The 14,325-nt window shown below is 33.0% G+C and overlaps 1 protein-coding gene across 1 annotated transcript in view; it reads right to left on the reverse strand.

Annotated features, from left to right (window-relative positions):
* Positions 1–14,325, reverse strand: part of LOC125067223 (scavenger receptor class B member 1-like) — a 62,617-nt gene that overhangs the window by 16,136 nt on the left and 32,156 nt on the right. Inside the window, exons 6-8 of the mRNA XM_047675686.1 lie at positions 7,787–7,990; positions 4,992–5,116; positions 20–181 (exon numbers count right to left, since the gene is read on the reverse strand). Coding sequence (XP_047531642.1) covers positions 20–181; positions 4,992–5,116; positions 7,787–7,990 — 491 coding nt within the window. The remainder of the gene's footprint in view (positions 1–19; positions 182–4,991; positions 5,117–7,786; positions 7,991–14,325) is intronic.

The following is a 14,325-nucleotide window of genomic DNA, read 5'->3' on the forward strand; positions in this document are numbered from 1 at the left end:
TGTGAAAAAAGGAACTCACCGGTACAAATTAAATCCGTACTGACTTTTTCTCTCCTCTTGGAAGATGAACGGGTAGACGCGACAAGCTTGCTTCCTGAACACTGGGAGATCCAAAGTCTTGTCAATGTTCGGAGGTAACATTAGGCCTTCGTAGGTTCCTTTCACACGGTTGCAGAGTATGCTGTTGGATTAGAACAAATATAAATTTTATGATGGCCGCAAAGGTTGGAAATGACAAATTAATTTATGTGTTTTTATTTGTATGAGTGTGAACAGTTGTCTCTTCAATTAATTTATTTCCTGCAATTCTTATTAAGTTAAGGCCATTTTACATCGTATATACCTATTTTTATAATAATATAAACATATATATAAAATATAAACATAAAATACAAAAGGTTAACAAAACATATGAATACTCTTACAAAAATCACACTAAAACTTTTTGGATGGACGGTGTAGTAAAATCTTTTGAATAATTGAATCATAATTGAGTGAATTATTAGCGAATATTCTTTAATGTAATCGATACGTGTGGTTGGGTCATTGATAATCTTTTAACGTACGTAGACACGTTGAGGTCTTAGTCCTGTGCTTGAACTCTTTTCGCGTTACGAGCCTTATTATGGGTTAATTATGGGTAGTAACAGAAAATCAATGACAAAGACATTGATTTAATAAATACTACATTTATTTCTTAAAATCAACTAAAAGCCATTAAACTAAGAATTGAATTATTTCTTAAAACATATATTAAAGCAAATTGTTGAAAAAAGTTTATAATGATTTAAGCCTTCTACTCTACGAACACACACCTTTTTTATTTAAAACTGTGCACCAGTTAACACTAATATTCGTCCAAATTATCAATTTTAATTTATTGCAAAAATAAATAACTTCGATAGCTTTGCTAACGTTACTATGCATATCAAAATATACTCCTATCAGATAAATTTCAATAATTTTACAGAACTGTATTAAATTTAAGACTACCATCGTTTCGAAATATCGATTCATGGAGAAGAACCGGCAAGAAATTCAGTTAGCGTCATACGTTTTATTCCAAAAGCTTATCAACGTGTGGATCGGATTGTACGTTTAGTAAAACATCTACAATGTGACGTGTATCTCTATATAGCCTTTAATATTATCAACGCAATGCTAATTGTTACTAGTGCATTGCCTTGTTATTACTAAAGGCGTAAATTACGGTTTAATGCCAAATAACGTTTGAAAATTCCTGACCTATTTACCGTTGCAAGAAATATAATCACAATTCTCATTACTTATGACTTTTCATGAACACTAACCAAGACAATTTTCCTATGCCTTTTAAGGACTAGAAGGTCATACAAGTGGAGCAGATCCGTTCTATATAAAGATATTCAAATCTATTAAATGACAATACCGACGACAATGACGACGCGACAAAGGCGTTGAAGGCGGACACAAACAAAGATTCTAGACTAAAACCTTAAATGACCTGATAATTGAATTGACCCCGTCATGGATAGACAAGAAAGAAAAATAAATAAAATTAATAATTATCATGAAATTTGACTGTGATGCAGCCTGAAAATAAAAACATGGACATAAAACTACTAAACTCAATCAAACAATAGGAAGATATATCGTCAACGACAACACGTCTGTGGAGATTAGAAAGATTCAATAAAAAAGCAAGGTGCACGACTTTAGCGGGCGTAATGTGATATTTAACGCCGTTTACATCGAACTAACCTTTTAAAGAAAAGTCCACAACGATAAACGTCAGCTAATCATGTCTTAACTTGCAGCGCTTTAGGGTAATAATATAGACCGATTATTTATGACGTAAAAAAGGGTCGCGAATCTCTGAATGACGAAAGATTCAATACGCGGTACCTATAAACGTGTGTTTTTCGACATTTAACTTACACTATTGTGACACGCGCAGTGTTAACACAACGCAAACACAAATACGGAACGCCTGTCACTCGAGTGCACGGAGTCACTAACTCTTTAGTAGGGCAATGTTACTTTTACAACATAATAAGTATATGAATATATTTATGATTTTGTCAGCAAGACGATCTAACGTGATTCAGGTGGTCGATGATCACGTCTGCCCATAGAGATTAGTACTTAAAGTACCTATACCTATTACCTTCACTTACATGATTCGACATCTAAAATGTTATGTCCTTTGTGCTTGTAACACTTGCTCCTTAAGTCTTCAAATCAGCAAATATAATTGATGAGAGTTAGGTGATATCTACCTGAACTTAAAATAAGGCTAACAAAATGACTTTATTTATTATAATACAAGATATATACCAGATATGTATGAATATAAACAATAGTAAATTAACAATAGTAAACTTTGTTTCAATCTCTGCTTAGTTTAGATGTATACGTTTAGTTTTGAAATAAAAATATGCGTCAATTTTTTTAAAGATATACCTTATACAACTTTGCAATCATACACCGGAAACATTCAAGGAAGAATAAGATCTTATTTTAAGTACTCTCGTAAAGGAAAAGTTAATGTTTATACTTAAAAGCCACGGTTACGTACGAAGTTATTCAATGTGTATAACGGAAAGTCCTCTAAGTTAGCATTTACTTAATAAAGTTAGTCAATAAACCGATGGAGTCAAGGTCTCCGCGTAATAACAGTTCAAAGAAAACATTATGAATCACTTGAAAATATATATTAAACGTAAGTAATTATGCGCGATTAGAATTTAATGATTGAGTTGTAGCAACGTTCAATGTAATTACTTTATTGATTTGTCTGATAAAGTCATCTCAATACGTATTTGGTCTAAGCGCGTAGTATTTCTGATTTTTTCCAAGAATAGTGACAAAGACATTAATATATAAAAACCCATAATACTCAGAAAACTCTTTTTTATAAAACCAGCAGGCGAAAGAGCAACATGGGCCTGTTTAATGGTCACCACCGGAAGACATTGGTGCTGTGAGTGGGCCAGTGTAACTACAGGCACAAGGGATATAACATCTTAGTTCACAATGTTGGTGGCGTATTGGCGATGTAAGGAATGGTTAATATTTCTTACAGCGCCCTTGTCTATGGGCGGTGGTGATTCTTTACATCACACAAGCGCCACTAACCTTGAGAACTAAGATGTCCCATTGTGCATGTAGTTACACTGGTTCACTAACACTACTAAGAATTGTTGTTTAGCGGTAGAATATGTGGTGAGTTGTTGGTACCTATTCAGATGGATTTACACGAAGCCTAAAGCCAAGTAAAAGTATTTTCTCTAATAAAAATAAATCTTATTCAATTAATCTAGCGAAATTGTAAACTGTCGAAATAAAAGGGGCACATCGCCTTAGTTACCAAGGCTGATAATGCATTGGCTCTATAATGGATTGTCAATATTTCTCACTGTAGCTCATTAGCCACTACCTACCTTCATTAAATAAAAAAAAAAAGGTTCCGTACCATTATCCATAAAAACGGTAAAAAATCATTTTTGTTGTAATTGTCCCTTAAATATTTATTTTATCCTGTTTTTAGTATGTGTTGTTATAACGACAACAATAATACATCATCTGTGAAAATTTAAATGTTTCACGATTCATGAGATACAGCCTGGTCAGCCGATTCTTATTTATAGGGTCCGTCTTACATAATCTGATATATATAATCTGCACCCATCATGAGAGGGAGTGCAGATAGTGCACCTGTGTTTGTCTACACACTAGTGGACTATAAAATGATCAGCGTAGTTGCCGCGGAATTCGATAGGAGATATCATATTTGTAAGCCGACTATAATCAGCCAAATCCGATAAATATATTATAATAAACATCTACTACTAACTAAGGCTGATCTGCAATTTATTTTAAGTTTCATATATGTAAATTAAACAAGATATTAGCAGTACGATTCTGACGATAGTTTCGAAAAATCTACGGTTCTTAATTTTTAGGCATTTTAAGCAGAACCATTTTGATATCATATTAAGTATTAGGAGTTCTTTCAAAATACTCTGGTCTTGTATCTAAATATAATGACAATAGATTATCAGCAGATTTGACGACCTCCGTGGTCGAGTAGTGTGTACACCGGTTTTCATGGGTACGCCACTCCGAGGTCCCGAGTTCGATTCCCAGCCGAGTCGATGTAGAAAAAGTTCATTAGTTTTCTATGTTGTCTTGGGTCTGGGTGTTTGTGGTACCGTCGTTACTTCTGATTTCCATAACACAAGTGCTTTAGCTACTTACATTGGGATCAGAGTAATGTATGTGATGTTGTCCAATATTATCAGCTGTACTCGATTGTATTTTCATTTTATTTATCAAACTTGTTTGTTTTTATTACATGAAAATTGGTATTTAAAAAAAAAAAACTTTTTTGTTTGACTTGTAAAAATCCTAGACAATATCTTCTTAATAACTGTCCGTAGGAATAAAAATTGAAGAACTGTTTGTTTAATGGATTGCAAGACAAATGAGTTAAGACCACATAATGGCTAAGAGTCCCAGTGTCTATAAACATTAAATGGCACAAGATAAATACTTTGGCAATCCTTTAATGCTGCGGACATATATGCGGTATTTCCCTAGCTAATGGTTACATATCTAAAACTATAACGAGTTTCATTAGCGTCAGATTACTTTGCAACTTCAATCAGAGTCATTGATTTAATTAATATTCTTGATTTGACGAATAAATGTTTTTTTTTCTATACGCGGATTGTTGATTAAACACTAGTTATCGCCAGCGGGTTCGCTCGCATATTAGAGGTTGGTCGTTGGGTATCGAGAGGAGCAAATTTCATCAAGAGTTACTTTCACGTTTATAATATGTGTAAATATTATGTCTTAAGATGTGTATATTTTTTTGGCTTAAAAACGAATGTAACTTGTTAAGCGTCTAGTCAATATAAATGTTTATCATTCTACGAAGATGAGGATGTAGTTTCTTTTTTAAAGTTGAGTGTAGTAAGTGGGTATCTAAGTGGGTCTTTCCGTACCTCGTATTCCAATCAGTATATCCTTGTTCAGGTAGTCCGGGCAGCTTATTCCAAGATTTTATGGAATATCTTTGGGATTTGTTTCTCAGCTCCACTTCAACTTCGTCCTTTCTTTGGGCGTAAAACTGCAAAGAAGATATATTGATTAATAATACTGCCAAGATGGACAATACTATATGACAAAAGATATAGCGTGAATTGCTACATCCATAAGATATGTTTTTTTATAGACTGCAATGTCGAAGTGTCGTATAGACGTTTACATTACATTTACATTAGCAGCCTGTAATTTTCCTACTGCTGGGCTAAGGCCTCCTCTCCCTTTGAGAAGGTTCCACCACGCTGATCGAATGCGGATTGGTAGAATACACATGTGGCAGAATTTCGTAGAAATTAGACACATGCAGGTTTCCTCACGATGTTTTCTTTCACCGCCGAGCGCGAGACGAATTATAAACAAAATGAAGCACGTGAAAATTCAGTGGTGCCTGTGGGTTTGAAGCCGAAATCATCGGTTAAGATGCACGTGTTCTAACCACTGGGCCACCTCGGGCCATCTCGTTTAAATATTATTAAAATAAAATAATTGAACGCCTTGATTATGATCATGAGGAGAAGGAATAACTACTGAGTTGGAGATCCTCTAATAAAATAAGAATATAAAGGGACTCGTAGGAAGAGCGAGCCTACTTGAATCTATAGTATATTATAAATTCGGTGCAAGTATTAAAGATTGCCTAATATTCAAGAAAATCTTCAAAAGTTAATTGATACACAGAGTATAAAAAGAGCAGTTAATTTAATTAAATGCCAAGACCTTTATTTGCACATGCGTTTCATCACTCTGTGACAGAAAACGCAATGAGGCAACCTGCACGCGGTGAAAGTTATTCTAAGATTATGTCTTAACTTGCAAATCCATCGCTTAGTGGGTTAAGTTCCGAATCATGGATTATTATTATTATATTATATATTATATTTTATCGCTAAAGCAGTCTCTTCCAAGTAACATTTGTTACAGAGCGTAAAGTATAATCGCTAAGGAGGCTTGTATGTTGTACAGGGACCGGACCTTTTGATGGAAAGTGGTCATCACTGGCCATTGGGCGTCTTAAACGTGCGTTTAAATAATCCTTACATCGCTAATGCGCCACCAAATATTGACTAAGACTTTACGTCCCTTGAGCCTGAAGCAACTAATTATTTGATAAAGTATAATTTAATTGCTAGATAGCTCTTTTTGGATGACAATCGAAGAAGTCGACCTTATACAAAGGCACACAGCAATTGTCGACTTCGTTTTTGAAAAGGCCAAAATGTTAGGGAATGATATATGTATGTTTCCAATCCATCATGTGTGCAGTCTCTGAATAAATTAGACAATAGCAGAGTTCGATATCGTTTCGAAAATTGTCGAAAGCATTTAGTCCAGACTTCGAACAGTGAGTTTTATACTGACTAGTGTTCGCGTTATCGCTATCACTACAAATTTTAAAAAATATTTCTTAAAATTATTATTTTAGTTGAGTTATAACAAAATGAAACGTTATTTTTTTAATGATATAATTTCATTATTTATATTCTACGGATGCCATTGTCACTACACTATCACAGCTTTGAGATTTTAAATATAGTGACAATTTTGTTGTAAATTACATATTGGGATCATATCAGTAACAAGCCTTGAACGATACTCCAAGGTGATGTCTGAGTTTATGCAAGCGGTCACTATGTTCAATGAATGTAGACGCATCTACTTTCACTTCCATTTATGTATAGCACGAGGATTTGTGCTGTTACTGCAAATAGACCTAGGTCGCTGGTAATGGGATCTCTTTTAGAAATAAATATGGAAACTCAACAGCATCTGGTGAAGATGAACTGTTATCAGTGGAGACTTACTGACTCGTATTTTGCAACAATTTACACTTGGATTATTTATATAGTAAGACTATCAAAGTTTAGAACATAGTGGCCAAACGTTGGCCAAACACACTAGTAAAGAAGGCGAGTGTTAAGCGTAACTGTCACGCACACCAAGATTATTAAGTTGGTCCGTAGGTTTTAGTGCTATACTCTATCTATGTAGATATAAAAATAATTTAGGCATGTACAGCCTATTAACTCATAATTCCTCCATTAAATTAAATCACCTAGAAAACTCTAGAATGTTCGAGACACTGTCGACATTACGTTAAATTTGGGGACAAATTCGAGACTCATACGAGTGAAAGAAAGATACAAAAACAGTTCCAAGTACGATTCATTAAATAATAATTATATTTTTGGCACTTCAAGGTGCTATAATGACGTTGACGGTAATCACATATTAAACGGTGTTCAGATAAACGAGTGTGCAGTGAGATAATATACATGACCTTGTAGTAAATGTAGATCAAGTTTGTTAACCGTTTCAAAAAAGTCCCTTTTTATACCGTAATTACTCATGAATCAGATAAAACAATGTTGTAATAATATAATAATGTTTAAAGTGTTCCTTCTAAAAGAGATACGCTTGGGTTAAAACCCCGAATCTTGAGAATATTCCCAAAGGTCCCAAGATATCCCTATTATTTGTTTTTTTTTTTTATCTCATCTCATGGTCTTACTCGTGCAAGGAAAACAACGTTAAGAATCCTGCACATGTCGAAAGAAAATCTGACACATATAAATGTGAACTAATATCCAAGACTTCTTTAAATGCCTAAACCCAGCAGTGAGCATTCACAGGTTACACTTTACTAAAGTACCATCAGATTATTTCAGTAACTATACCTTAATTTCAAACTACTCACTCTGTCCATGATGCCAATCTTTCCAAAGTCGATCCAGCCAGGAAGAAGCCGGCTTGCAATCGTCACGATAGGGTCGTCGTAGCCCCAAAGCAATCCTTCCGCTGTCATATTCATGAACAACTTGGATCCAAGTGCAGATATGGAGTAATATGCTCCGACATTCGCGAAGTAGCCCATGTGATCTGCCAAAAGCGTACTGATTGCCTGGAGAAGATTAAAATATATAAATAACACGTTTCTTATACACTGTTCAAATATTACAGGGTTAGCGTAAACGTAACGAGACTCGAAGCGTTTACAAGACCAACATTACGTGTACAATATTTTATAATTAAAAAAAAACATTTAAAATCAAAATCAAATTATTCTTTAGTGTTAAATTATTAGTGTTAAATTAAATTTAAAGCTACCGGTCGGAAGATTCTACCGAGAAGTCCAGTTAGAACTCAGTAATAACTCTTTCAAGCCTTAGCCTACGAAGCTATGGTAGATTCGCTTTTGTGTTTGTAATATCTCCAATACCTAAAGTGACTTAAGTGAGCGACGATCTTAGTAGATTTTAATTGTTATAATTGATATAAATTAATTACGCCGTGTTTCGTTATGAGGTAAACATGATACTAGATACCATCTAATCTTAGTCCTACAAAAGGACTAATAGTGCCTCGTCGATTGATCTCTTAGATATTTATAGTAGATTGCAAGTTCGCATCCGGGCTAAGATTAATAATATTTATTGTATTTGCTTGTGTGTTTCATTTATATTTTTTATTTAAGATATGTATAGAATCTATACTCGAGTGTGATGGACGCCGTTTTGTTTCAAATACAGTAAAAAAATATATATCATGTTATTTTTACTTTTTTGTTATTGTTATTAAAGCACATTCGAGTAGAGGATTTTTAATAATGAAGTTTTTAAAAACATTAATTGTTTATGATTTTTTTTTATATATGTAGGTAGACGGGCAAGTGAGCCACCTGGTGGTAATCACCACCGCCCATAGACACAGGCGCTGCAAAACCTTGAGAACTGAGATGTAATCGCCCTTGTACCCTTGTGTAAGTGGCTCACTCACCCTTCAAACCGGAGCACAAAAACACTTAGGATACCAGGTAGCAAACTGTCGGTTGAATATATGATGAGTGGTACCTACCCAACAAGCTCGCACCAAACCATACCAATAAATATTCTCACTAATTTCGTTAATCGAATGGCGTGACCTGATAACGGCTAAACATTCTTCATAAAAATCCCCAGCAGTGGAAATGAGAGTATAACACCGTTAGTTTACTTAAAACTTGAAGCGTCAGCAAGTAATTACGCAAATTACTCAAAATAGTCAATTTCCTAGAAATAGCCAGCGTCATTCAACTTCAAACTACGTATCAATTAGCAAGTTATAAAAATAATTCTCGTGCGATTATTCTTAAGAAATCTTAAGATTCCTGACGCAATCCAATCCTGTCCGCGCGTATAAGCATATTAATTGTTTAAAAGGAAAAAGTAACCAGTACGTACACGTATCAGATACGACACGTTCAATATTATAATGATGAAGTAATTTATATGTTACGAAATTACTCAGAAACTACACGGGTAACACGGAAAGTACATTTACTATTTTTATTTTAAAAGTTAATGACACTTGAAACTCGCAGTCGAAAACGCAATTTCGGCAATAAAATCAGCAATAATTATATTCAACAATTTAAATATAACAATACATTACTTTTCAATGTATCACTATCTTTGGGGTCTGAGATGTTATGTGTTTTGCGTCTTCGGTTATACTGGCTCACTCACCCTTCAAACCAGAACAAAACAATAGTATGAATTGCTGTTTGACGATAGAATATATAATTTGATGATAAGGAACCTATCCCAATGCACTTGCACAAAAAACTACCAAGTCATGTTCTAAACACAGGACTATCTCGGCTTTACTAAATATATTGCACAGTCCAGGATCTACTATATCGGGAAAAAGATAGATAGTAACCCTATGGTAAGTTTTAGCAGAATTTTCATGTTTTTATTAAATGAATATGGATTTTGGATTCTGTAAAATGAAATTCTCCAATTTTTTGGAACGAAGTTTTTTTCGCAGTCTTCAGTAGAGTGATCTGGCAGCAATCGGTGACATTTGCCTCGCCTTTTCTTTATATTATATACAGATTAATATAACCTTATTAAAAATATATTTTGTTATTGGTATAATTCACACGGGATTTTGAGTAGCAGTTTTGTTTCTTGTCATTTTATTGTTGTCAAACGTTTTTAATTAATTCAAACCATTATTTAAACAATATACATACGTCACCCCCTTAAATGATGATGTATGTTTAGCAAGTGCACGCGAGAACCTTCCTACTTCCAATTATATGGAAAACTATGCCATTCTTTAGTATTACTGAGAATAATGCTTACATAGAACATTTCTTATTCGTCGTATTCATCACGTCCAACCTTTCCATATAATTCTTAAATATTTCTACATAACATTTGAATATTGGTTCCGCAATAATCGTTATTAATAAATTATTGAATTATTTAACAGACGGACAACTTGACAGAACTAATAAATAGACGTACCCTTCAACTTTAGTTTCGTAAATCACAGGTCAATGATCTTGTATCGACATGTAATTTTATACATAATACGTTAATCCTATACAGCTATATACCTTATTCAAACAGTATTCGATAATTTTATCAATATTATCTTTTAAATATCTCTATTTTATGTAAATATGTATACATAGGCGTGGTCTGAATGGTGGTGAACTAAATTATAAATTCCAAAGAGCATATATCGTATGTATATCTAAAAATATACAAAGGATACTTTAATATATAATCACTAATGCGTTTTAAGATTAAAAAAATAACAACCGGTTTCTTATCTCACTGCGTATCTTTTATTTTTTATTCTCATCCCTCAACGTGCTTATGAACACAAATTAAGCAATTGTTTCGTAGTTTACTCGGGTTTGAACTCAGAATCGCCTGTTAAGATTCACGTCTGGGTCATGACAACTATTTCCGTAGTAGATGTGGTATACTGTTAAAGAAATGTTACATTTTTATAGGTTAACATTTTTGTCGAGAAAGAGTAAAGTTGTGTTTCTAGGATCTACATTTGAAACCTGCGATAGCCGATATGACCCAGTGGTTAGAACGCGTGCATCTTAACCGATGATTTCGGGTTCAAACCCAGGCAAGCACCACTGAATTTTCATATGCTTAATTTGTGTTTATAATTCATCTCGTACTCGGCGGTGAAGGAAAACATCGTGAGGAAACCTGCATGTGTCTAATTTCAACGAAATTCTGTCACATGTGTATTCCACCATGCCGCATTGGAGCAGCGTGATGGAATATGCTCCATTCTTCTCCTAGGGAAAGGAGGCCTTATCCCAGCAGTGGGATATTTACAGGTTGTTAATGTAATGTAATGATGGCCTGTGAGAGCTTACCTCAATAAAGTTTATTTTGGTTTTGCAATCGAGAATCGCTTTTAATCAATTTTTCTATAAGGTTCTGAAGTATTTATATAAATTAATTATCAGTCTCGCTAGTAATTTTTCATTATGTGACATATTGGGACCTTAATGGTTCGTTATTCAAGATGCGAGAAATTAAAGTGACGTAACATAACTCGTTCGGTTACACCAATTGCCCTTGAATTATAAAGTAGCCCCAGCTTAATATGACTTCCAAATCACAGGTCAATAGATCTTATGGTAACCATAACCCACTTACAGTTGATTGAACGCAAGACCTTCAAATATTTTTATATTGGATTTGGACTTTTTCTCAGCCTATATAGCATTTGGTACCGTCAGGCGATGGTACCTATGAAGTGTTAGGAACGCGCTTGTCGAGAAGTTGCCCAGATTGTAATAATCAGGAAACACAGTTATTAAATATCTTTATTTACCCTTTTCGACATAACTAAAATATATATAATATATAACTATAAAAATAATGACTAGATTAACAATTGAGACATATTATTTGAGTATTTATTACATACGACCTTTTACACTTATAAGTATAATGACATTTAGCAAAAAAAAATTGATATTTATAGGCTTATTGTGTTTGTCTTCACTAGGATATACTATGTCTGGTCTGAAAAAAACCCAAAACATTAACACTCGGAACTAAAACAAATAACCGAGCTGTACAAATATTTATCGAAATATTAGCGCAGATTTGCTATGAGCCTATGCTATGTCTCTGCTAAAATCTCTGACTATTACTAATAATTATAAGTATGACATATAACCCACATAAAGTAAATCCTGCTAATAATCTTGTATGTTTTTGGGGCCTATTCCACCACAATCCAATGTTAGAACTTTGGCACAATTTCATCACATAAACAAGTATTATTTATGTCCATAATAAAATTCCGCAGAATTTTTTAACGTTGTTGTTTCATAAATTCGAATCATTTGTAAAAAATACATTGGTAAAAAAGGAATATAATTCTATACAAGATTATATAGATGATAAAAAAGCGTGGAGTTAATACTTGTTGACAATTCGATTCAAAAGTGCTTATAATAGCCTACTTGAATGAAGTATATTTTAATTTTGGTTTTGATATCCTTCCACTCCATGAATAAGATAAGCTAGAAACGAAAATTGAGGACACGAATCCTCAGTGGTGCTTGCAGATTGAACCAGCAATATTTGGCTATCACGTATTCCAACATACATACTATACGATATGTAATTTCTACTAGAAATTATACTGGCTCACTCACCCTTTACACAAGACTAAGAAAGGCGTAGTCTATAATACATTTTAGTATAACGACATACATGCTGTTACAGCGTTGATATAAGATATATACACAAATTTAAATCCGTTTATTTAATGTTAAACACATTATTTATTCATAGAGTCAACAAAGAAGCATATTTTGTATTATGTAAATACTTAATTACTTACAATGTTCAAAATCAAAAAATAAAAAGCCAGGTGATGATCATTTCTCCATCATTTAAGGCGTCTATGTGTGAATTGTTTGATTCTATTGCACACAAACGTTCCGGTTCAATTTTATAAATTTAAAAACACTGACAGTTTGATCACTTTATGTTCTGGGATAAGTACATTACATAAATAATACAAATCTACCTCGAATATATAAATATATAACTATATATATATATATATATATATATATATATATATATATATATATATATATATATATATATATAATAATAACATTTATGAGATTTCTAAGAATTTTCTATAAATATAGATATTAAATTAATTAACATAATAACACACTACTGTTTGTATGTAAGTATTTTATGAATTATGTATTTTGTAAATATTAACAGCTTCAGAATCATTTAGTGTTTTAATTTTTTGTCTCCTTTACATAAACATTAATTATATATTCGCATAAAACATTGTGTTCAAGTTTTTATTTGTTTATGTTGAATGTATTGTTGCACGGCGTGTGTTATTTTCGTGTTGTCTATAAAACAATATGGCTTCCGTTAAAACGGAATTTATACGCTAATTAAATTATTGTCGAACATTGACGTTTAGCCTCGAAATGAGAGAAATGCCTGTAAAATAAATATTCTAACTCTATAAATCGCTAAACAAACCCGTTAGTTCTTTCGATAACCTTATTCATAAATTAATTCGTGTGGTCATATCCCACGATGTTTATTTTTATTTCTAATAGATAGGCGGTCTGTCTTTGCGTACAGACATAAAGACAAACGCATAATACGTTCTTACGTATTTATCATTATATGCTGTAGTTGTTTTCACTAATCTGTAAGAATAACTCGAAATTCACCGCTGAACACGACCGTGAAATGTTAAGTGATATGCGACTTTGACTATATTTCTACATAGCATAAAACAAAGTCGCTTCCCGCCGTCTGTATACTTAGGTCTTTTAATCTACGAAACTAATTTAAATGCTTCTTTCATTAATATACAGAGTAATTCAAGAGGATCATACGCATAAGAGATGGTCTATATAATAGAGAATTTCAAATTTATATTAAGATTTACGCCTCGATAATGTATTTAGAAAAGTTGAATTTTAGTACATATATGGCGTAATCTTCTGAATCTCTGTTAAACACTAATTTGGTAACGCATAGTAAAATCGTCTATATATTATAAAATGTTTACATTTATCTTTATATTAATACGTATACTTTCCGTTTTCGGATATATCAAGATAATAGTGGACAGGACTGTTTTTCCTTTTAGTTTTAAATAAAAATCCACGGCATTATACAGCTGTCGTCTCAGTGTCGGTGCGAAGCCGGGGCGAATCGCAAGTCATCAATGTAAATATGTATCCATTAATTATTCATTTTTTTTTAAATTATTGTTACGAACAAAGTTATCATATTTCATATCTTTTTTTCATTGCCAAGTCTTAATTAATTCTAGGTATTGGTCACGACATAATCGATTGTCTGCAATGATACTATGTTAAAGTCCTAATTATGGAAATAAGATTTGCGATAATTCAATAAT

This window comes from Vanessa atalanta, chromosome 11 (genome assembly GCF_905147765.1).
Source record: "Vanessa atalanta chromosome 11, ilVanAtal1.2, whole genome shotgun sequence".
Classification (NCBI taxonomy): domain Eukaryota; kingdom Metazoa; phylum Arthropoda; class Insecta; order Lepidoptera; family Nymphalidae; genus Vanessa; species Vanessa atalanta.